Below are 22,671 nucleotides of genomic sequence, written 5' to 3'. Positions count from 1 at the left end.
ATCATTTTAGCACTGAGCTACATCCCTGGCCTTTTTATTGATACAGGGTCTTCTATGCTGTCCAGGTTTGCTTTAAACTTATAAGCTCCTGCCTAAGCCTCTGACGTAGCTGGATGACAGATGTGCACTAGTGTGTATGGCTATTTTATTCCTTTATAAGACACAAGAGTGGAGTTTTAGTTGTGTGTAATGTTGCAGATATAGAACAAGGAACTCAAAAAACACATCCCCTGCAATCACTACAGGATTATATCCTAGCAGCAGGGTCACATCAATGATGAACCTTACCCAAATGGCAGTTTACTTTTAACTCTATCTACCAGCATATAAAAAAGTTCTGTTATTAGTCATCAGAGAAATGGAAATTAAAATTCAGTACAGCCAGAATGACTGAAAAAAAAAACCACAGGTGAAGTCTATAGAGCAACTGAAACACTCCCGCCCTACTGGAGGAACTGCCCTGACTACCTGGGAAAACTATTTGGTAGTATCAACTACACCTGGGTATGTGTAGATGACTTGAACAGGTCGGGTCATACTATACTCTAAGTCACTTCCTGCATAGCGTACTGCCTTGGTGCACATTCTCCCACCTGCATTCTTTATGAAGTGAATGGAGAATAACTGCCATGTTTGTATCCTCTTAAAGACTGAATAAGTAAGACCAGGTGTAACACGGCATGCTTGTAATTCTAGCTACTCAGGAAGACTTCACGCTCAAGGCCAGGTTAGAAGAATAAATAAATGAACAGATGACTATGTGCATTGCTACCATTCAAGAATTCTAGTCCTAAGTATACCCTAAATAGAAACGCGCATTTATCCTACAAAAGACATACAAATATGATATAGCTAAACTAAGTGTGGTGGTGCATGCCTGTACCCAGCACTCTGAGAGGCTGAGGCAGAAAGATTCCAGGTTCAAGTCCAGCCTTGGCAACTTAGTGACTTAGTCAAACTCCATCAAAGCAAAAAACGAATAAAAGGGCATGGGATGTAGCGTGAAGCCTCTGGGTTCAATCCTCAGAACTCGAAATAAAATTGTAGATGACTGATAAATTTCATTGTACTAATATTCAATGACTTCTTTGACTATGAAAATTTTCCAATACTCAGTAATGCAAAACAAAGCAAAAAAACCCAATATAACTCAAACTGGAAATAACATAAAAACCTACTATATGATTCCATTTTAAAAAGTTCACAACAAGTAAAACTAATCTTCAGCAGGATTAGTAAGGGTAGCAGACCTGTTTGAGAAGATACTACTTTCCCAAGTGGCAAGAGGGATTTGTTTCTGGTCCAGGGGCTGCTCACACTAATGTATTCACCTTTTATTAAAACACACCTACTTATACTCTATGATACATGGATTTTTCAGAGCTATCTCCTGTCCAATAAAAATTTCTCTAAAAATAATATACAGAAATCATCTTCTTTCTTTGAATATGCTTAACTCACTCCAATAACATTAGTATTTTACAAACTGAGGCCTACGGATCTCAACATTTTGAGCAGGTACACACACACCCCTAATGAACATAAGAAACTCCAGAAAAACAAGCAAGTTAACAATAGCTTTTATACTTGTGTTGCCTGATATGGTAGCCACTAGCCACAGTTGGCTGCCAAAACTTTGGACTAGTTAATATGAATTTAGAAATATCACATCTATAAAAATCACACCAGATTTCAAAGTTTGAAACAAAAAAGAAATGCAAAATATCAATGAATTTTATATTAATTTAATATTCAAATGTTTTTGTTAAGTTAGAGAAAGCAATCTTTTTATCCTTCAGTTTTGTTTTCATTTCATACAAACAGTTATAAAAGTCTATGGTTTTAATTTAAGCAATTACCGTGTGACAATATGGGTCACCAAATATTCTTTCAAAAACTTCTTCTGCTTCCTTAAAACTGCCATGTTCCATACAAACAGCTATGGCCTTAAAGACAAAAGACAAATACATAGCTTAGATTGTTTTTTAAAACATTTTTTAAAACGTGCAATAACTTATGATGGAAATAAGCCAAATCTGACCATTTAACATATTTTCACATGCCAGGTATGTGATGGCCTATAATCCAGCACTCTGGCATGTGATGGCCTATAATCCAGCTCTCTGAAAGGCTGGCAGGAGAAAGCCAAGTTTGAGCCCAACATGAGCAATTTAATGATTAATTAGATCCTGTCCCAAAAGGTGCTAGGGATGTAGCTCAGGGTTCAATACTCCATACTGCCAAAAAACTCTTATGATCTTAATAATTTTTATTTGATAAGTTTTTCAAAGATGCCCTATCTGTGGTTTGACAAGACACAAAAATGAATTACAAAAAATTTCACTGGTCCTGAGAATATTTACTAGTAAATGTTCAGCATTCTACTTCTAATTTAGGCATTAATAAATCAGAAGCTAAGTGACAGATATTCTGGATTTGCTTAAATATGGTAAAGCCTTGACTTACAAACATTTAGGCTGCAAATTTTCACAGATACAATGAAACTTCCATTTGGTTTTTTAATGCTTTACACGATATATAGTATTAAAGATGTAGTCTAAGACTTCGTCAGACTTATGAACAAATCTGAATTATGAACATTCTTGTGGAATAAAACTTGTTCTCCTAAGTCAGAGCTTACTACAATAATTTTCAGTGAAAGACAAATCAGAGGACACAGATGCCTCTTATGATGGTAAAATTCACCAGTCAGAATCCCTAGAAATCTAGAAGCAAGTCAGATACTCCTGAATGACCATTTCACACACTGGCCTTTCTGATATCACAATGCATTAAGATATGGAATGACTATTACTATCTGAGTAGGTACATAAACTTGCAGGCTACTTAAACCTCTTGATGTCTCAATTTTCTTATACATAAAAAAATTGGAAATAATAGTATAACTCTTTACAGAACTGTTAGGCAGATTAAAGTTACACAAAGTACTTAGAGTAGTGCATGGAAAATAGTAAGCAATGCATGCACTAAATAGTTGTTACATACTTTATTTTTTACAACTCAACTTTACAGCAGCAGGGTAATGAAGGTCAGGTTTCTCTAGAGCCCCAAATGACTGGGCAAAATGAAAAACTTTTGTCCTGAGTTGAATTCTAATACAAAGCAGTCATTTTTATGCTCACTTGCTTCTCTTCAGGTCTCAATTCCACTTGACAGTCATTACACTAATTTTTGGGAAGGCCGGATATCAACTGGCTTTTCTGTCTTTGCTCATAAATTAATTTTTAATTCTAAAAACTTGAGGAAAAGTTTAACTGAGAAAAGCCCAGTATTAGTTTTGATTGCTAGCAAAACATTTTTATTACATCTTTCAATGACTTCTCAATCTACTAAAATTCTCTCCACATGGTTAACATTTTGTATCTCTTGCTCACCAAGACCAATAATCTATCACTCATTAGAAACACTGCCCTAATAAGTGCCTGCCTGGCAAGCACAAGGTCATGAGTTCAATCCCCAGTACCAAAAAACAAACAAAAATAAAATAAAATAAAATGCGGAAATAGATTTACTTAAAAAAAAAAAAGAAAAGAAAAAGAAAAAAAAGAAACAAACACTGGCCTAGGGTGTATCTCAGTGATACAGCACGGGGTGGTTGGAGCAGTGCATGAGCTGGGATTGGTGGGAAACACTTCTAGGTGCGTCCTGAAGCTATGGTGTTGGGGTCTATGTCTAGTCGCTTGTCCCTCCTTCTCTAGCACTATTCCTGGCTTTGCTTCCTGGCCACCATAACTAGGCAGCTTTCCTCCACCACACCTGTGCACCATGTTTCTGCTGTGGAGCCAGCTGACCATACACTGACTCTCCTTGAGAAGCGAGCCAAATTAAATCTACCTTCCTTTAAATTGTAGATGTAGGGGCTGGGGATTTAGCTCAGTGGTGTAAGTGCCTGACTGGCAAGCTCGAGATCATCAGTTCAATTCCCAGTACCAAAAAACAAAACAAAACCAAAACTACCCTAAACTGTGCATGTGGGGTATTTTGCCCATCCTGGGAAAGCTAACTACCACAAAGCATATGCTTAGAGACCCTGGATTCCAACCCTAGCATAGCACCAAGTAACTCACAAACAAAAATATCATTTTTATATGAATAATCCTTAAATTGAAATCAGGAGAGCAAAAATCTCTGGTTTTTGAAGGTTGCTTGGTAATTGTTAAATAGAACCAGTATCCTGTATTTCCTGCAAGACAGGGTTAACATTCACACAAGTATGGAATAAAGTACTAAGTTGTAGGCCTGGACCTTATGTCAAGACTACGAATAAAAAGTCAAATTTCTAAAGAAAAAAAGACTATTAAAATTTTTACTCTGTATTTACTGTCCAATTTCCATTACATTCCTTTTACTTTGGATGGTATATATTTTTCATGCTTTAGCACAAAGCAACAACCATACCTGAATTTTAATTAAGTTCTGTATTTCTTCATGAAGTTTGTCATGTTGTTTTTCAACTGAAGCCCAAATCATCAGGGCTGATTCCAACGGTGTAATTCGTTCATCACTTTCGAATTGTGCATCTTTTAAAAACAACAAAAACAAAAGTAACTTAGACAGCTAAGTAGAACCTTACAATGTTAAGTTTTTCAAAAGTATATCCCTTTCAGTATTTATTGAGCTGTATATTATGCACTGATCAAAAATATGGTGAATGTTTAAAATAAAATAAAAAAAAAGACATATTGCTATTTATCCCTCTAAATAGCCTTCCTTGCTTTGTTAAAAACATTTATCACTCTTGATACTGTCTGAGGCAGTTCTGGAGACTATTTTTCTGACTGTCCTGACTATTTTCATATCCCAAATGAAATCAACACATTCTCTTATGCAGTCATTTTGACTTTGTGGACAAGGCAGATATTGTATAATATCAGACTCAGTGAAATAAAGTAGATGAAAACATAAGCCTGACTTTCCATTTGATGATACCTGGCAGCAAGATTCACTGTATTTTTAACAGTACTTCACAAAGACACAAAACAGGATTTCCAGAACTGCTTCAAAAGATAGCAAGGACACTGGGGCATGTTCAAAATGAGGGGGAGTATTTTGAGAGGGATTAATGGCAATGTGTCTTTTATCATATAAAGCTGTTTTAAAAATTTAAACACAGGGGCCAGGATATAGATCAGCATCCCAGTGTCTGCTTGGCAGGCACAAGGTCTTGAGTCTGATTTCCAGCACTCTAACAAAACAATACCAATAAAAACCATAAACTGTATCTTTTGATCAGTCCTTGTAAGAGCCAGACGTTGTTCTCATACATGCCAGGTTAGGGAAGTGGTTTTCTAATTTTCTCATTAAGATCAATTTCATAATTGGGAGGGGATACATACAACTCAAGGCTATTCTTCATTAAAATACTGAGTTGCTAGTCTTCGTGTTTTTCCCAAAGGGGTTTAATAAGGGCTCACACATACTAGGCAAGCACACTACCACTGAGCTAGATCTTCAGCCCCAAAATATTGATTTTATTTTCTCCAGCATTTTTGAGAGTCTCAAGGTAGTCTAGGATGGCCTTGAGCTTACAATCTTCTTGTCTAAGATTGCTGGGTACTGGAATTAGACATGTGCCAGCACATGTGGCTCCTAAAATAATTTTAAGGGGTAAAAGAAACTACATTTATCATTACTCATTAGAGAAATGCAAATTAAAACCTCACTGAGATTCCATCTCACTCCTGAAAGAATGGCCAGGATCAAGAAAACCAACAACAACAAATGCTGGAGAGGCTGTGGGGAAAAAGGAACTCTCCTGCACTGTTGGTGGGAGTGCAACCATTGTGGAGGTCAGTCTGGAGATTTCTCAAAAAGCTGGGATTGGAAGCCCCATTTGTTCCAGCTATTCCACTTGTAGGCATATTCCCAGAAGAACTGAAAACATCATACCACAGTGATATATGTGCACCAATGTTTATAGCAGCACAATTTGTAATCGCCAGATCTTGGAAACAACCTAAGTGTCCATTAACTGAGGAATGGATAAAAAAGTTGTGGTGGTATTTTTATACAATGGAATACTACTCAGCTGTAAAGAAGGATCACATTGAAAAATTTATAAACAAATGGGCGCAGCTTGAGACCATACTCATGAGTGAAATAAATCAAACTCACATGTATGAATACCGAATAGTTTCCCTAGTGTAAAAAATGATACAAATACAATAAAAGTATGTGGTGGCTTGAAGCCTTATAAAGTTTTCACTTGTTAATTGGAATGGTTTTATTCTGGGCTGTTTGATACTATTTTCAGTGATATGAACAGCTATTTTGAAGAAAACAAGACATCATAATAGCTAGTGCTGATTTAATATCAGCTTGTTGTCTTTTTTGTCTTTTTCCTTTTTATTGGTACTGGGGATCGAACTCACGACTGCCTGCTTGCAAGGCAGGCGCTTATGCTGCTGAGCTAAATCCCCAGCCCCCAATATCATAAGTTTTTGTTGGATCACTGAACACAACTGTTTGCAGTCTTACTGTTTGAATGTCCACTTTGTATGCTTAATTTTGTAATTTAATCAACTATTTCTAAGATGGCAATATGTAATGTACTAACTAGTGATTTCTTACTGTTTATTTTTTTGAAATTCTGTATTACTTGTACCCTTTTACTGTTTTTTCCTTTAAATAAAAAAAAATTTAAAAAGAAACTACATTTTACATATAGTATCACAGTAATAGAATTCTTAGTTTAACCTTGACTGCATTATACTAAATCTCAAGATAGACCCTCAGTTTCTTAACTTATAAACTGACTAAAATAATTTTATAGGACCTTGAAGAATACTTAATGTAATTAATGGTTGTACTATTGCTACACTTTCCTAAGACAAAATTTTGGTCAGGTTATCCTGAACAAAGCTTGTAACTAAGTAGTCAACTACACATTTAACTCAATTCAGCACTTCACTAATCTATGCATGTCTTCCATGTCTTATAATCTACAATCTAAGCAAAAAAATGTTTGGTAGTCACATGTACAAGCTCTTGCCTAAAAAACCACATGCATCTCAAGAAATAAAACAAAGTACCCTTTCTTGTAATGCTTATATACTACCAGGAGACACGCAATATATTAGTAAATAGTAAGGGGTATAAAGAAGAACAAGGGTACTAGTAATCAAGAACGGTACAGTCATAGAAAAATTCTTTTAAGCAGTGTAGTTTGAAACTGCCTCTCTGAGCAAATGATAGGGGAGTCAAGACTGACACAACACAACATGAAGTAGAATAGTTACACAAGATTTAAACAAGAAATATTCCAAAAGGGACAGTAGGGTTAGTGTTCAGAGTACACAGTTAGATGTTCATCATTTAATCATAGATGAGGTAAGCAGTTGTCCAATTTGAATTTTGAGTATAGAACAAGACTCACACTAATGGATTAAATGTGGAGTGTGAGAAAAAAATAGAAAATTTAGTTCTTAATAAATGGGTTAAGTGATGCTGACATTTATTCACACAGGAAGTCTAGGTGAAGAGTAAGTTTAAGATAAACATGAAGAAATCAAGAAATCTATAGCAACCTGTGATTTGCCAAATGATGAAGTTTTTGTTTTGTCTAGAATATTATTTTTATACTCTTTCTGAAAAACTGAAGCAACTCTTCTAGGCGATGTATAAAATCTATTTCCTCAAGTGCTTTCCTTACTCCAGCTATAAAGTATGAACTTTCTCAGCCCCATCCCCTTACATCTTTTTTCAGTACTAGGGATTGAACCCATGGCTTCTGCAGTAAACTCCATTTCTGGCCCTTTTATTTATTTCATGAGTTTTAAGTTGCTCAGGCGGACTCAAACTTGTGTACCTTGTGCTTCAGTCTCCCAGAGTGTAGCGACTACAGCTATGTGCCACCACACTCAGCTAAAAATTCATTTCAATATTTGTCCTTCTTAATATATACATTTTTAACTGATATTACTTAATCCTGCTCAATAATTTGCTTCCCACCTTACAAATATAAAATATGGAAAAATGTTAGAGCTTAACTTCAAAAATTTAACCATTTTGCCATTCACTTCTAGTGGCTTTTAAGTGTTACAGTTTGTGTCTGATGTGCTCCCAAAGCCCCATGCAGTCATGGGGGCAGGTTTCTATAGTTTGTTCATAGTCCATTGCTGGGATTATGGGTGTGAGTGCTATACCCGCCGGGGTAGGCAGCCTGCATACAATATAAGGGACAGAAAAGTCTTCTCGCTCTCCTTCCCTTTTTGCTTTCTGTTGCCTTCTGCCACTATCAACTGATGCCCCTCTGCCATGGCACCCTGCCTTGGAGCCAGCTGATTATGGACTGAAACCTCCACAACCTGTGAGCTAAATGAACCTTTCTTTTCTTAATTTTGGATGTCTGGTACTTTGTCCCAGCAATGAGAAAAAAGTAACTAACTCAATAGGATAGTGTTGAATTTGTCCACTGCAACTAAAACAAAGGTGAATAAATTATACTATGGGATACCTGCAGGAACAATGAAAATGAGATGAACTAAAATTCCAAGGTGACAGAGAATCCTTTCTGAGGTGAGCTGATGATTTAATTTGTTTTTTTTTTTTCCTTAACTGATTTGTCCATTTTGGATAGGGCACAGAATTCAGTATACTCTAGAAGCAGGACTTTTCAGAGCAAGGCAGAGAAATAAAGGCTCTTGGTAGTTTCTTTGGGGCTGGTGTGATAAACTAGAAACTAGATAAACTGTCAACACATGACTGGCCTTTTCTCATAAGACATCTGTTGAGTTCTGGGATAGTGTAGGAGGCTGGGAAATCTCTCAATCTTACAGATATGGATCTTAAGAAATAAAGACCCATGAGGAGAGAAAGTCTGCCATAAACAAAAATTTCCTGTTTGAGAGACATTTGCAGTATTTTAAAGCTATGTGGGGTAAATGAAAACCAATATAGTAAACACTAGTCATATATAATTACTGAGTAGTTAAAATGTGGCTAATCCAAATTGAGATGGCTGTAAGTACAATATACATACCAAATTTATCATAAAGACTTACCACAAAAAGTAAAATTATCTCATTTTCATGGATTACTTGTTGACATGTTGTAGGAATATTAGATTAAATATGATTAAAGTTAACTTCACGTTTCTTAACATACCTATTTAAGTTACATATCTGGCTTACATCTGTTGAGTAGTACTAACATACAGCAACCACTAAAAACAGTATTATAGTTTTCATATACCAAAAATCCTTTAAATGTTTCTTCATGTGAGTCCATTATAATGAAATATACTGATCCATGACAGCTGATCCTGGCCATTAAACCTAGGATACATGACCAAAGGAAATCCTAGCCAGGCCTAATGGTACATGCTTGCAATCCCAGCAACTGGAAGGCTGAAGCAGCCGGATTAAGGCCAATTTAAGAACTTCGTTAACAATGCTATTTTATGGTTTGCAAGGTCTGGAATTTTTCAGTTGTGTGTATATCAGCCTGTTTTTCTCTGCAGCAGTTGGCTTTGATATGTCCGGTCTCTTTCATATCTACTCTGCTTTCCCCAGATTCCCTAATACCAACTCTCCAAACTTAATCTCAATCCCTAAACAAAGCAGGCTACATGAGCCAGAGATCACTTAGTGAGTTCCCTGAAAATGTTACTAATACTTAGGGATTATAGAATGTGTTTTCAAATTGGAGTTTCACATAAATACTATCCAGTACTTAGGACTTCTGGGAAAGCATTTTTAAATTATAAAAACCAATTATTTGTACCAATTTGTACTGTAAATGACCATGCTATAAATAAAATGAGCCAAAATTGCTAATTTTAATCTAATATGAACCATGAAAAAAAAGGAGAGAGATTGTCGCTATAAACTGTTTCTTTTTATAAGTAAGTGTCTACATCAAGTTTAAATAAAATATTTCAAGTATCAGTTGGACATGGTGGCATAAACCTGTAATACCATACTTTCAGATGCTCAGGCAATAGTATCACAAGTTATAGCTAGGGAGACCCTGCCTCAAAAGAAAAATAAAAAGGAGACGAAGGTCTTGAATTCAATCCCCAGTACTGCAGAAAGTTTCAAATATCATAGTGACTAGTAAAAATAGCATATAATGAGCATAAGCACAAAGTTACACAATAAAATTAAAAGTGAAATCTGTGAGTCCACAAAATAGTTCTACTACAGCACCAGAAACACTTCAGATCCTATAGAAATGTAAGTTCCAGAGGTCCATACCCATCTTATAGATTATGAAACTATAGGGAGAGCACGATTCAGCACTGTTGTCTAAGAGGCTCTGCAAGTAATTCTATAGCAGACTAAAATTTGAGAACCACTGCTCCAAGAAGACAGACACTATTTCATTTATAGTAACATGGTAGATTTTGAGTAACTTGTTCTGCAAGTGTTCCACAAGATAAGCAAAAATTTATAATAAATTTTATCTTGTAAAAGGAGCAATGTCTTGCAATATTAGTATGTGATGACGAATGTTATGTGATCACAACTAAGTCAGTGGTTCTCTTTCCCTTCTCATTTGCTTGCTTTTATTGTGCTGATCTCCCAACACCAAGAGGTCATAGAGAGCTCAACTGCAGAGTAGAAGACAGGGATCCCCGACTTCGAATGAGATTAAGGAGATGTGTAAAATGTGGGAAACAGTACAGAAATATGTAGAAAAGGACCACATGAATAAAGCTGTAGCAGTGCAAGCAATGGCTCTTAAACAACGCAGTGTCACATTGCTGTGAAACTCTCAAAAGGACACAAAAGCAAGTGACACTGCATAGGTTCTTCATTAAAGTCACACGACAAGAAAAACATTCCACTGAGTCAACAGATAGCAAAAATTCTCTTAAGGTTACGGAAAGTCGTTCTATACAATAATCCTCTTCCTTCTTGTCTCTCTCACACCATTCATGAAGGTTTTCAAAGCTAAGTGCAGGTTAACTTATTTGCCCTTTTTTTGAGACAGGGTCTTATTATGCAGTTCAAACTGGCTTTGGAACTATGTAGCTCAGGCTGGCCTTGAACTCCCCTGGCAATCCTTATTCCTCAGTCTCTCCAGTGCTACAATTACAGGTGTGCATGTTTATTTTTCTTTATATTTTGCATTTTCTCTATTATTTTGTATTATATTAGATTTTTATATGAATATTTTTGGGTCATGGAATAAATCAACTGGATTTTCATTATTTCTTATAGAGAAATCCACTTTGGTAAACAGGTGCACTGAATTACAAGCATGTTTCTAGAAAGAACTATGCTAAATGTTTTATCGTACATATTTAAATAGACATGTGTGCTCGTATTCACTGGCCAGATCCCTATAAGTAAACTCTGAAGAAGTTTCCAGTATTCCTTCTCATTGTCTTATATTTGAACATAAACTATTTCCAGTTGAAGATTAGAATATATATTTACCAAGGGATTTTCCTGCTGCAATTCTTGTCAAAAACTGGCATATGTATACAGTTCTCAACTGATCAGATGTAAGACTAGGCAGTCCATGAATAACAGCTGAAAAAGAAAAAAGTAAATTTTATTAAGATAAAACCAAACAATGCAGTAGTGGCATTACATGTCGTTAATTAACAGATTACAAACATCTCATCAAAATTACAATAAATTTACAGAGCTGCATGTTCTAGTTATTTAGTTAACTTTAAAAAGCCAAACAAAAGTGGAGGCTGTAGGTACACAACTGAAAGCCCAGTGCTCTGGGATGGTGAGGCAAGAGGATCACCTGCTAGGATCTAGCCTGGGCAACTTTGCAACTGTCTCAAAAAGTGAAAAGATTGGTGATGTGCAAAGGTCCAGAGTTCCATCCCCAGTATCATAAACAAATCATAACATAAACAGCTGCCTCAAAAGTCTACAACTTAAGAATATTCAAATTGTGAACTTTCACAGATACAATACAACTTGCATTTAGTTTTTCATGCTTTACACTGTATATTTGCACCTGTTTATCACAGTGGATTTCTCTATAAGAATATTTGTCAAAGGTGCACATTACTCACTTTCTCAGATTTCCGAATAAATCTGACTTATAAAAGTTCCCCCAACATGGAATTTTTTCATAAGCTGGCGACTTAATAACTCACATGCAGGGTAACAAATATTTAAAATTATTTTCCTCTGAGTTGCTCTAGTGTGATAAAAAAAAATTATTTTCCAAGTATTACAGTATACTAGCAAGAAAGATTTATATCTGTTATTTTATACCATGAAATTCCTTATATTACAGGAAATGTTATATTATTTCTGTCAAAATTTCAGTTATGTGATTTTGTTCAGTTCACAAAGCTGTATTTTAAAAGTGTACTAATACTTACTTCACAAATATTTGCCTATCTAGGTGTTACACCAGGCAGTGGATACATACGATGTTGAGGAAACTGAATCCCAGAAAAACTACACCCCCAGATTTCAGTGAGCTAGCTCATCAAAAGACAAATAACTAGACTACTAAAATAAAAATGTCAAACTGAAAAAGACAAGTACAGAATGCTAGGGCAACAAATCACAAAAAAACCTTAAAATGTATTTGTTTCTTTTTGGGGAAAGAATTGTCAGGAAAAGTTTACCAGAGGAAATATTATAATGTCTAAAATACAATACCTTTATTATACTTTACTGCAGATTTGGTTGGTATTTATATGTACAAGTGTACATATGTATAAGTGTGTGCATGTATTATAGCATAAATAACTAGCAAGTCAAGAAGCAGTTCTGTGGTCATCAAGCAGACAAAACAATACTCTCTTTTCTCAATTCTACAATGGCATAATCTCATGATGTGACAGAGATTATGTGGGAAAAAACCCCACATATACATATACATGTGGCACTGGGGATCAACCCAGAGCCTAATATGTACAAGGCAAGAACTCCACCACTGAGCCACATTCCCAGCCCAAGTAGTATCTATTTATTTATCTTTGTCTTTTTGAGACCGGGTCTTGCTATGCCATTTATGTTGACGTTGAGCTCACTCTCAATCCTGCTTAGGGTCCTGAGTGCTGGGATTACAGGCATGCATCACACATCTGGCTCCAAATAGTTTTTAAGAGAACAGATTTATAAGCAATGTATACAAGTGACTAAACATTTACTGAACATCTACTGCTAGACTGTCCTAGCAGCTGATAACCAAGGGATAAGACAGCCGGTCCCTGACCCTTACAAAGTGTTTTTAGAGAAGATACAAATTAGTTATGCAAGTAACTAAAATTTTATTCCTTTTTTTGGGAGGGAGTACTGTGAATCAAACTCAGGACTTACACTTGCAGGCAGGTGCTTACGTAGTGACTACAATTTTAATGAGTGCCACAAAGGATAGGTATAGTCAGTCCTCTGCATCCATGGGATTCTGTACCTGCAAATTCAACCAGGTATTTTTGAAGCTCAAAAATGTTTTAAACAATAATTACACTTGTGCTTAACATCCAGTAATTTTTATACCTGTAGGGACCCAGACACAATATAATAATTATCTATGTAACACTTCACATTGTATTAGATATTATCAATAATCAAGAGATGATTTAGAGTCTGGGGGAATGCAGAGGTTATATGCAAACACTAGGCCATTTTTACAAGGGACCTGAACCTCCAGTTTCTGTTACAGGTGGTGGTGGGGGCACAGACCCAGTCCCAGACCAATGGAGGACAGAAGAGTAGTTTGGAATTATTTATTCAATCATCTATTTACATCAGTGAGGACTTTTTCTTTTTTTTGCACCTCCTTACTTTCTGGAACTAAACAGTTTTGGGTCAGCTTATGTACGCTCCATCTGAGCCCCAGAATCAGTCATTTTCTGAAGAGCCCTGCTTCCCATGGTAGAAGAATGGTGTCAAGAGACCAAAATCTGGGTGCTTGGTATACTTGTGCACCTAGGCATGCTTCTATGCCCTTTCATCTGACAGAGCAAGTAAATACATGGGTGCACATCAGCCCAAGTCGACACACAGTCTAAAAATATGTTTACTCTTGTGCTATAGTTTGGATCCAGAATGTCCTCCAAAGATTCATATGGTAGAGGCTGGGACCTCAGCTTAGTACCAATGAAGTGAGGTAGGATTAAAAAAAATAAAGATAGGCAGGAGACAAGGAAAACTGGAATTTTAACACTATGTTTTAAAAAAAACTACAGCTTATTAACAAAGGTTAATCAAAACCAGCTTAAATTTTTTTCTCTTTCATCCAGATGCAGTAAGCCTGGGCAAGTCCCCTGTATCTGCGAATTGACCTTTTTCACACATGACTAGATCATCTCTTTCTACCTGAAAATCCTACTTCCTCCATCCTTAAGGAAGGAGCAGTATTAGTGGGCAGCAGATCTCAAATTCAAACACCTGTAAACAGTCTGCAATCTAATATCAACTCCAACAGATGGGTAACTGGACAGACAGTAGAACTGTACATCCTAGATCACTCAATGTGATATACCCCACAGTACACCCATCTCTATGGATCACCAGATGATTCTCTAGGGCCTACATTATTTCTCTGAATGTCTACTTTTACATTTAAATATCTAATAAATCCCTTCACATCTCTTAGATGTGTCCTGAAAAATTTACCCCCCCAGAAGGAAAGTCAGTGAATCTGCAACTTAATTCCAAGTTACGAGGTGAGTTTAGGAAGCTCCTAGAACCCTGTCTGATGACAGGGAGGTTGTGGAACTTTACAGTGTGGAGCCTAGTGGGAGGTTTTAGATCACTAGAGACATGCCCTGGAAGGGATCTTGGGACATCTACCCCCAGCCCTACATAGATTCTGTTAGAGGTTGAGGTGAGTGGTTATGCTTTAACTTTAACACATGCTCCTGACCTACTGTGCTGTCTTGCCCCAGGCCCCCAAACAAGGGGACAAACAAGGAGCTGAAACTTCCAAAACGGCCCCCAAATAAAGTGTTTGCTTTATAAACTGATTATCTTTTGTCACAGCAACACAAAGCTGATTAACACATCTTCTTATTATTAAATAATTTATACTTGTTGTAGTTTGGCATAACTGACGCCATCTTAGGGGAGCTCTGCATTTAACGAGTATCCTGTATTTGACTCAAGAGAGTAGACAATTACTCAGTACAATCCCATGAGAAAAGCAGAATGAGCTGCACCCACAGGAGAGAAAAATTAACCTGCTCAACAAAGAAGCAGGATACAGGTATCAAAAATTAGTGTAAGATTTTAGATAAATGGTTTCCAACAGGATGTCTTTTTGTGGATCTCTGTTTTAAAAGCTTTGTAACTTTCCAGTTCAGTACCACTCCATGGGGCTCTGAAACAGGGGTCTCTATATGAGTGGTAGCTGAGCTCAGCTAACTAAATTTCAAATTTATCAGTTAGACTGCTTGGATTTCTATACTGTTGATGAACTCACTTCAATACTGATGTCTCCAACTCTAACTCATTACCATATCATTTTGTTACAGGCAGTTGAGCTAGTTAGAAATACTATAAGCAGTCAGAGGCCCTCAAGGAAGCCAGCACAGAGGACCAAATGTCTTGTAACCTTGGAGGAGACACATACCTCTTGCTGTGGGCCAGATCTCAAGACAGAAGCCAAAACAAATGCAACCACACTCTAGGTATAAACCTTAGGGATCAGGTATGGATCACCTTGAGAAGCCAGGAGTCACATCCCAATTCCCTACAGGAAGAACTTGATCCACTGATCCGTAAGAATGTTCCCTTGCTATGTGACACCCTTCCCCACTTGTCCCTAATTTAGTCAATTCTATCTGAACAATTAAACTTACTGGTTATAGCTCTGTCCCTTCTTATGCAAGTTCTCAGTTTTCCCTCTTAGACTCTCCTCACCTCATGGTTTTACTCTGTAAAAATCCTTAGTAGAGATAAACTTTTGGCAACCCATTCAGGCCCAGTCTGTCTCTCTCTGAGACAGAAGCTTTCTTTCTCTCAAAAAATATTTCTGCTCTTAACCCTAGCTATTCCTGAAATTCATTCTTCAATTTTAGAGAATACGAATTCATACCAGACATATAGTGGGTCAGGACTTTCTTCCCCTTTGTCAGCTACATTGTTATTTAGGTATACAAAGAAAAGGTCTTTAAGTTGCAATAAAAGCATGAGTCTGAAATTATGTATTTCTAGTTAACTACTTCACTCCTCTGTAATGTTGGAGCACAGTTATAGTGTAGAAACACATTCATGTAAACTTATAGATACTTAACTCCAATCAAGTTGCTGTTCCACTGTCTCTGGTAAATTCAGTTGACTCTGACAAAGTCCCACCAACTGCCTACACCGTAAGGCACTTGGGGCTGACCAGCGCTCTCGCCCAAACATCCCTGTATTATGGTAATGTCCTTACTTATTCACATTCAGTCAAGGCTTTCTTCTCTCCTGAACCATTCCTATATTATGGTAAAGTCCTTACCTATACTTTATTCAGTAAGAGAATCTTCCCCTGGTTCCTGGAATGTTTCTATTGTTTCAAGACTAGCCAGGATGTCAATACAGGATTCAGTGTATGTAACCGAGTTTTGATCACTTGCTTTGTACCCCCTACTAAACTCCTTCCGGATTCAGGGTGGCTGCTTGAGAGGAATTTACCCTGCAACAGCCCAATGGTGTGAATATTAAATGCTGCTTTCTTAGCTCCTCGATGTAAGAGTCTTCGGTTTGGTTTGGTTTCAGAAATTTCCCGCAACAGTAATATTACTTGCTGAACTCACCAGATTATCATGAAAATGCAAGGCATCAATACAATTCATTGAGGATTTTCTGTAAACACAAGATTTATACTACAAATATCCATTTACACAGTAAGTTAAATGTCAACTCTGAATAAAATACCAAAGCATTTTCCTGTTACTTTTCAAAAAGCTGTTCTAAAATCCCAGCGTTCTGGAAGGCTCAGAAAGGAGCATCTCAAATTCAAGTGCCCCCTGGGTAGTTTGATAAGACCCTGACTGGGGAAAAAAAACCGCAGCAAAGTGGTCCACACCTGTAATCCCAGCATTCAGGAGGCTGAGGCATAAAGAGCAAATCGAGATAGTCAGCCTGAACTAAAATTAGCCTGACCCTGTCTCAAGACCACCACCAACACACACACACACACACACACACACACACACACAAAAGATTAAATGGGGGTGGGACATAACTTTACACAGGAGCCCAGGATTTAATTCTCAGAACCTCAAGGACAAACAATGACAGCAAAAATACTGTGTGTTAATCTTCCCATTGGGTCTATTTTTTTGTCCATTATTTACAGGTTTTCTACGCTGCAGATTTAATTTTTTTTTTTAATTACGAGAACTATACCTATCAAGCAGGCCACAGATGGTTTAAATCCTCACAAAGTAGCATAGAACAGACTAACGACTGGGGCCATAGACTGCAGAACAAATATAACAGTACCGGTGTGCGGTACTCTGAGGTTGAGGAGAGGTTCTTACATCGAACTCAGCCTGGGCAAGTCAGCGATGTAAGCCGGGTCAAAGAGTGGGGAGGAGCAGAGCTCAGAGCGAGGGCCCCGAGTTCAAGCCCTGTACCTCGAAAACAAAAGCCAAGTTTAAAAACCACCGAAGAAAAGCTCCAACAGCGACGAAACGAACTGCACCCTGGGTTTGGCGCAACTTTGTACACTGACTCGTTTAATGCTTGTGTCCACCGTAACGGGGTCTTATTTTCATTTTACCGAAGAGAAAAGGCATCTGGGCGGAAAACGAGGCTCCGGGCCCACCCGCACTCACCCTCGGCGCTGTCGCGGATGCGATGGAAGTCTTCGGAGCGGCCGTCTCGGAACGCCCGGCACAGGGAGAGGCAGAAGTAGTCCAGCATCCAGCCGGCAGCCACGGCCTCGGCCTTCGCCACCAGGTCCGCGTCCTCCTCCTCTTCCTCAGGGACCCCAAACTCCACCTGGCAATCCAGCAGCTCCTGGCACTGTATCTGCTCCTGCTCGTCCCTGCCCTTTTGCATGAGCTCCGGCTCCGCGGCGTCCGCAGGTTCCCCGTCAGCAAGTCCGCGCGGGACCGGAGACGCCGAGGCGGGCTCCTCCGCCATGTTGAACCTCTCGCGCCTCGTGACGCCCCCGAGCGCGCCGCGCTGTGATTAGCTCCCTGCGGAGAGCGTGAAGCGCGAAGCCGCGGTGTCGCTTCCGCTGGCGGACATTACAGAAAGGGAATGGCCGCGGGGTTGGGCCTGGCTTCTGATTGGCCGAGAATTCCCAGTCAGTCCCTGGCTAGGGTTTGTGGGTGGAGCCTGGGATCCAGAGTTTGGAGGCCTACAGTGACCTGTTGGCGGGCAGTGCGGGTGGATTTGACCTCCTTTTAAAATGCAACCTAGATCGAAACAAGCTTTGTTAAAATGAAAATGCATTTTTCCGGCAGCTACTTCAAAAGGTCATTAGTCATTCTATTGGTCATCTAGTCATTCCAATTCAAATCTGCAGTTTACTAGCGTGTTGTAGGCGGCGAAATTAGAGTTTAGTATATAGTCAGGGAGGGATTGGGCCCTTAAAGAAGTCAGAACAAAAAAATAGACATCAAAGTTGTGGCTGAAGGCGCATCTGAAGGCCAGGCCTCAAAATAAAGATGCAAAATAAAGATGTAATGACCAGGCTTATATGGCCCAAACAACAGCTTGAGATAGTACTGTAACTAGCACCACCTGTCCCAGAAAATCCAGCTAGGCATCAGATGCCCAAGTGGGTGACCAGAACATCTGACTGAAAGAGTTTTGGCCCAGACAGGACACTGTAGCTGGTAAAGCCTCAGGCAGATCCAAGGAGCTCCATCTTCCCCACCCCTAGGAATTTACCTATGGCTCCAAAAGAATACCAATGGGCTGCCTGTGCCTCCCTAATGCCCCCTCAGGCTCCACCCCAAACCTAAGCTACATATATGCCTCCACTCCACGTGTTCCACAGAGAGATCATGGACCCGGGTTGGGAGATGCCACGCCCCAGGGGATTGGGGTTGTCTCTACCGGCATTCTCAAAATAAAGGTCATGTATATTTCATACTTCTTATCTTTTCAGCCGCAGCTGCTGCAGGTCCCCCACAGTTCTATCACTGACCCATCCCTTCTGAAAATTGCTATTGTTCTTTCCATGTATCCTTGCTACGTGACTCATTTTTCTATTGGATCTGTATTGGTGGAATAGCTCTACAATATTTGAAATCTTATAGGTTGATTGTACATTGTACCCATTTTGTGACTTTGCTGTATAAATTAGTCAACAAAGAGCCAACAATGGCCAATCCATTGGGGGATAACTCCTGGAAATCCAGGAGCTATGCTTCCCTTTAGTTCCAATAAAACTCCAAACTTCTTCCTTTGTTTCCTGACTTCATTCCTCATCACATTTGCTATCAGGTCAGGAGTTATATTTCTCTTGTATCAACAGGATCACAAACTAAAACGACTTGAAAGAACTGATATCCTTGCCTTCCACCTCTGACATGCACCACATAATCTGTCCCTAGCCAAATCGAAACACAGGTTTCTGGGTTCCACTACCGGAGTTTCAACTATAGTTGCGTTTAGGGTATACGAATCTAATTAGTAAGTTCTCTGGTAATGCTGAGGCTGCTTATCTGAGATCGCCTTTTGAGAAGTACTGCTTGAGGGCTAGTAGATTACTATGGAAAAGTATGTTAATTGGGTTGTAAGACTGTAGGACAGATAACTGAATACTTACTAATCACTTTGCAGCGCTGGAGATCAGACCTAGAGCCTATGTGTGTGACAGGAAAGCGCTGTAACTAAGAACTAAGCCTCCAGTCTCTGAATGCTTATTTTTAATTTTTAGTCTTACAGGACAAGAGGAGGTTCTAGGTGTGTGAGTATGGGAGGGTTATTGTCTGTTTCTTGATATGGTTTTTAGTTGTTTGTTCACTTTAGGAAAATTCATTGAACATAATGTTTGTACTTTATTGTATTTTGATTTTATCTGTATCTTACTATCTCCTAAGGCAGTAGTGTTTGGTAAGGGTTTAGTTTACTTTAAGAGTTGAAACTAGGGTCTCACATTGCTAAACAAAGGCTCTACTACTGAGCTGAATCCTCAGCCTTTTATTTTAAGATATGGTCTCAATAAGTTGCCTAAATTTGGCCTTGAAATTGAGACCCTCCTGCCACAGTGTTCCAATGGTGAAAGCTAAACAGGCAGAATATGAGTTAATCTGCAGTTACTCTACAGTTACAGTAAACCTAACCTCTTATCCCATCAAGCTTCTTAGAACTGGCATATGTTGAGTGGCCATAACATTCCACACATAACATTCCACACAGGCCAAACTATATGTAAAAGCAAATAATAAGCATACCTTTGATATGGGACACACGTATTTCTTCTTAATGGCATGTGGCATCTTTCTTGCAGTTGATGCGACTTCTATCTCCTATTTTTATATGGATACTAATCCAATTCATGAGGCAAACCTCTCACAATTCAGTGCCTGGGAGGATCTCTAAAAGTATATTGAGTATTAGGCTCTAATACATGGATTGTAGTGGTGGTGGTGGTGGTGGTGGTACGCGTATGTAGAGGGGGCTGGATCAAAGTTCAGCATACACCTAACATTCACAGTGTTCCTAATAGTGCCCAGGAAGTTTACTAAATGTATGTTATGTATTAACATTTAATTTTCACATTTAGTTTAATAAGTAAATATTATTACTAAATTTTTGTACTAGAGGTTAAATCCAGGGGCACTCTACCACTGAACGAATTGCTAGGATGGGATTTGAATTTGTGATTCTCCTACATCAGCCTCTCTCAATGCTGGGATTATAGGTGCTACTGTTAAAGCATTAAAGCCAAAAGCTACTGTATGTATCAACTTTTTGCAGATAAGTTTGTGGATGTAAAAAGTAGGATAGGCAGATCCTCCCACTTAATGACTTAACATGTCATGGCACGTGAAGTTTTTCTTTCTCACAGTAACATCATTTCAGATAAAAAAGAGTAATATTTTATCTTGTTTAAGAGCAGGTTAATCGATCAGTAGAAATTATTATTTTTAATTTGTCATAGTTGCTGGAGCCAACTTAGTTTTCTCATGTCAAGAGACTATGGGTTTTTCATAGAGGAGAATTGTCAAGTTTCAATCAATTAAATCTTTAAGAGGGCCAGTGTTAGCACCCTTTGGGTCTGGTTAGGAGTCTCTGAAACTGACCAGTGTCTCCTAAGATCCACACCATGTTGGAACTTAGGACGCTGGGAAACCAAGCAACCAGCCTGCCTCCCTGCTAAGCATTAGAGAACTTACTGGTGCACGGCCTAGAGTCAAACATCCCACTTACCCTGTCCCCCCTGTTAGCAAATGGGAACCAGAAATCTGAGCATCTCTTAGGAGGTTGACCATAGCAAATAAGGGGGACTTCCTTCTACCATCTCTTTGAAGGCAAATATTTTTATTTCTATTTTGCTTTATTCTGATTAATGGTACTGCTCTAATTCAATATTCTGTTTTGATAAGTTCTATAATATTCTGTATTTCATTTTATTTTTATATACGTGATTGAAAGGACAACTATCGTAAAGATAATGAAATATACTGTGATACCTATTACTGTTATCCTGGTAACCTGCTGTGAAGTTCTGTACCAATTTCACTCAGTTGGCTTTATTCTGTCTTGTTCTGTTGCATTTTACTATTTTCAAAAAAAGAAAAGGAGTCTCTGAAACTGCAGGCAGGAGCTTGGTCGAGTTCAAGGGCCGCTTCATCAGCAAATGAAGGCATAGAGGGTTGCTCCCTGAGCTGTTTCCAGCCCTTGATGTTGTTTGAGGCAGCTGAGCCAGTTAGAAATATTATAGGCAGTCAGACAGGGCTGGGCCCTCAAAGACCAAATGTCTTATGACCTTGGAGTAGACACTTGCTTCTTGCTGTGGGCCAGATCTTATGACAGAAGGCAAAACAAATGCAACCATACCCTTAAGTATGAACTTTAGGGATTAGGTATGGATTACTTTGAGAAGCCGCAGTCACCATCCCAACCCCCTATGGAATCACTGATCCGTAAGAATGCTCCTTTGCTGTGTGACTCACTTCCCCATTTGTCCTTGATTTGGTCTATTTACCTGAATAATTAACCTTATTGGTTGACCATAGCTCTGTCCTATCTCATGCACATCTACCTTGTGAGTTCCCAGTTTTCCCCACTTTAGGCCTGCCTCATCCCGTGATTTTACTCTATAAAAATCCCTAGAAAATACAGAATTCTTAGCAACCCATTTGTGGCCCCTTCTGAGACAAAAGCTTGCTTTCTCTCAGTAAATATTTCTGTTCTTAATCTCTATTGTTCCTAAAATTCATTCTTCAATTTTAGAGAACATGAATTCGTGCTGGGATAGAGTAGGTCAGGAATTTCTTTCCCTTGTATCAATGGGACCCTACCTGCGCATCACAGATCAGAAGAGGGAGTCTGACTGCATTAGTCTACATTCTGCCACTCTTAGCTGTCTGACCTCAGGAAAACTAGGGAGACTTCTTTCTTTCTTTGTAAATGGTCATCACGGAAATTATCTATCAGAGTTGTTATGAAGATTACATGATTTAAAAGCAAGAAAACACTTAGGACAGTTTCTGTCATAAGTGCTCAGTAATATCAACTACCCTTGATTTTCTCTTTTATTATGGTTTTCAAACATTTTTGTACAGAAGCTCTTTGATAACTTTATCTTACTTAACTTTCTTTG

At 38.4% G+C, this 22,671-nt stretch overlaps 1 protein-coding gene across 10 annotated transcripts in view; it reads right to left on the bottom strand.

The window, feature by feature from the left end:
- Positions 1-18,140, bottom strand: part of Terf1 (telomeric repeat binding factor 1) — a 54,301-nt gene extending 36,161 nt beyond the window's left edge. For all 10 annotated transcript variants that reach the window (XR_010050174.1, XR_010050175.1, XR_010050177.1 and 7 more), the window contains exons 1-4: positions 17,720-18,140; positions 11,406-11,501; positions 4,420-4,541; positions 1,860-1,946 (exon numbers count right to left, since the gene is read on the bottom strand). Coding sequence is in view for 1 of the 10 variants with exons in the window: in XM_003479926.5 (XP_003479974.1) it covers positions 1,860-1,946; positions 4,420-4,541; positions 11,406-11,501; positions 17,720-18,029 (615 nt within the window). In the remaining 9 variants the exon portion in view is untranslated. The remainder of the gene's footprint in view (positions 1-1,859; positions 1,947-4,419; positions 4,542-11,405; positions 11,502-17,719) is intronic.
- Between the last annotated feature and the right edge of the window lie 4,531 nt (positions 18,141-22,671).

This window comes from Cavia porcellus, unplaced genomic scaffold (assembly GCF_034190915.1).
Source record: "Cavia porcellus strain 051 isolate PalLab524CR breed Dunkin Hartley unplaced genomic scaffold, mCavPor4.1 scaffold_10, whole genome shotgun sequence".
NCBI lineage: Eukaryota > Metazoa > Chordata > Mammalia > Rodentia > Caviidae > Cavia > Cavia porcellus.
The sequence above is the reverse complement of the archived record's forward strand: the minus strand, read 5'-3'. Positions and strand labels throughout refer to the sequence as shown.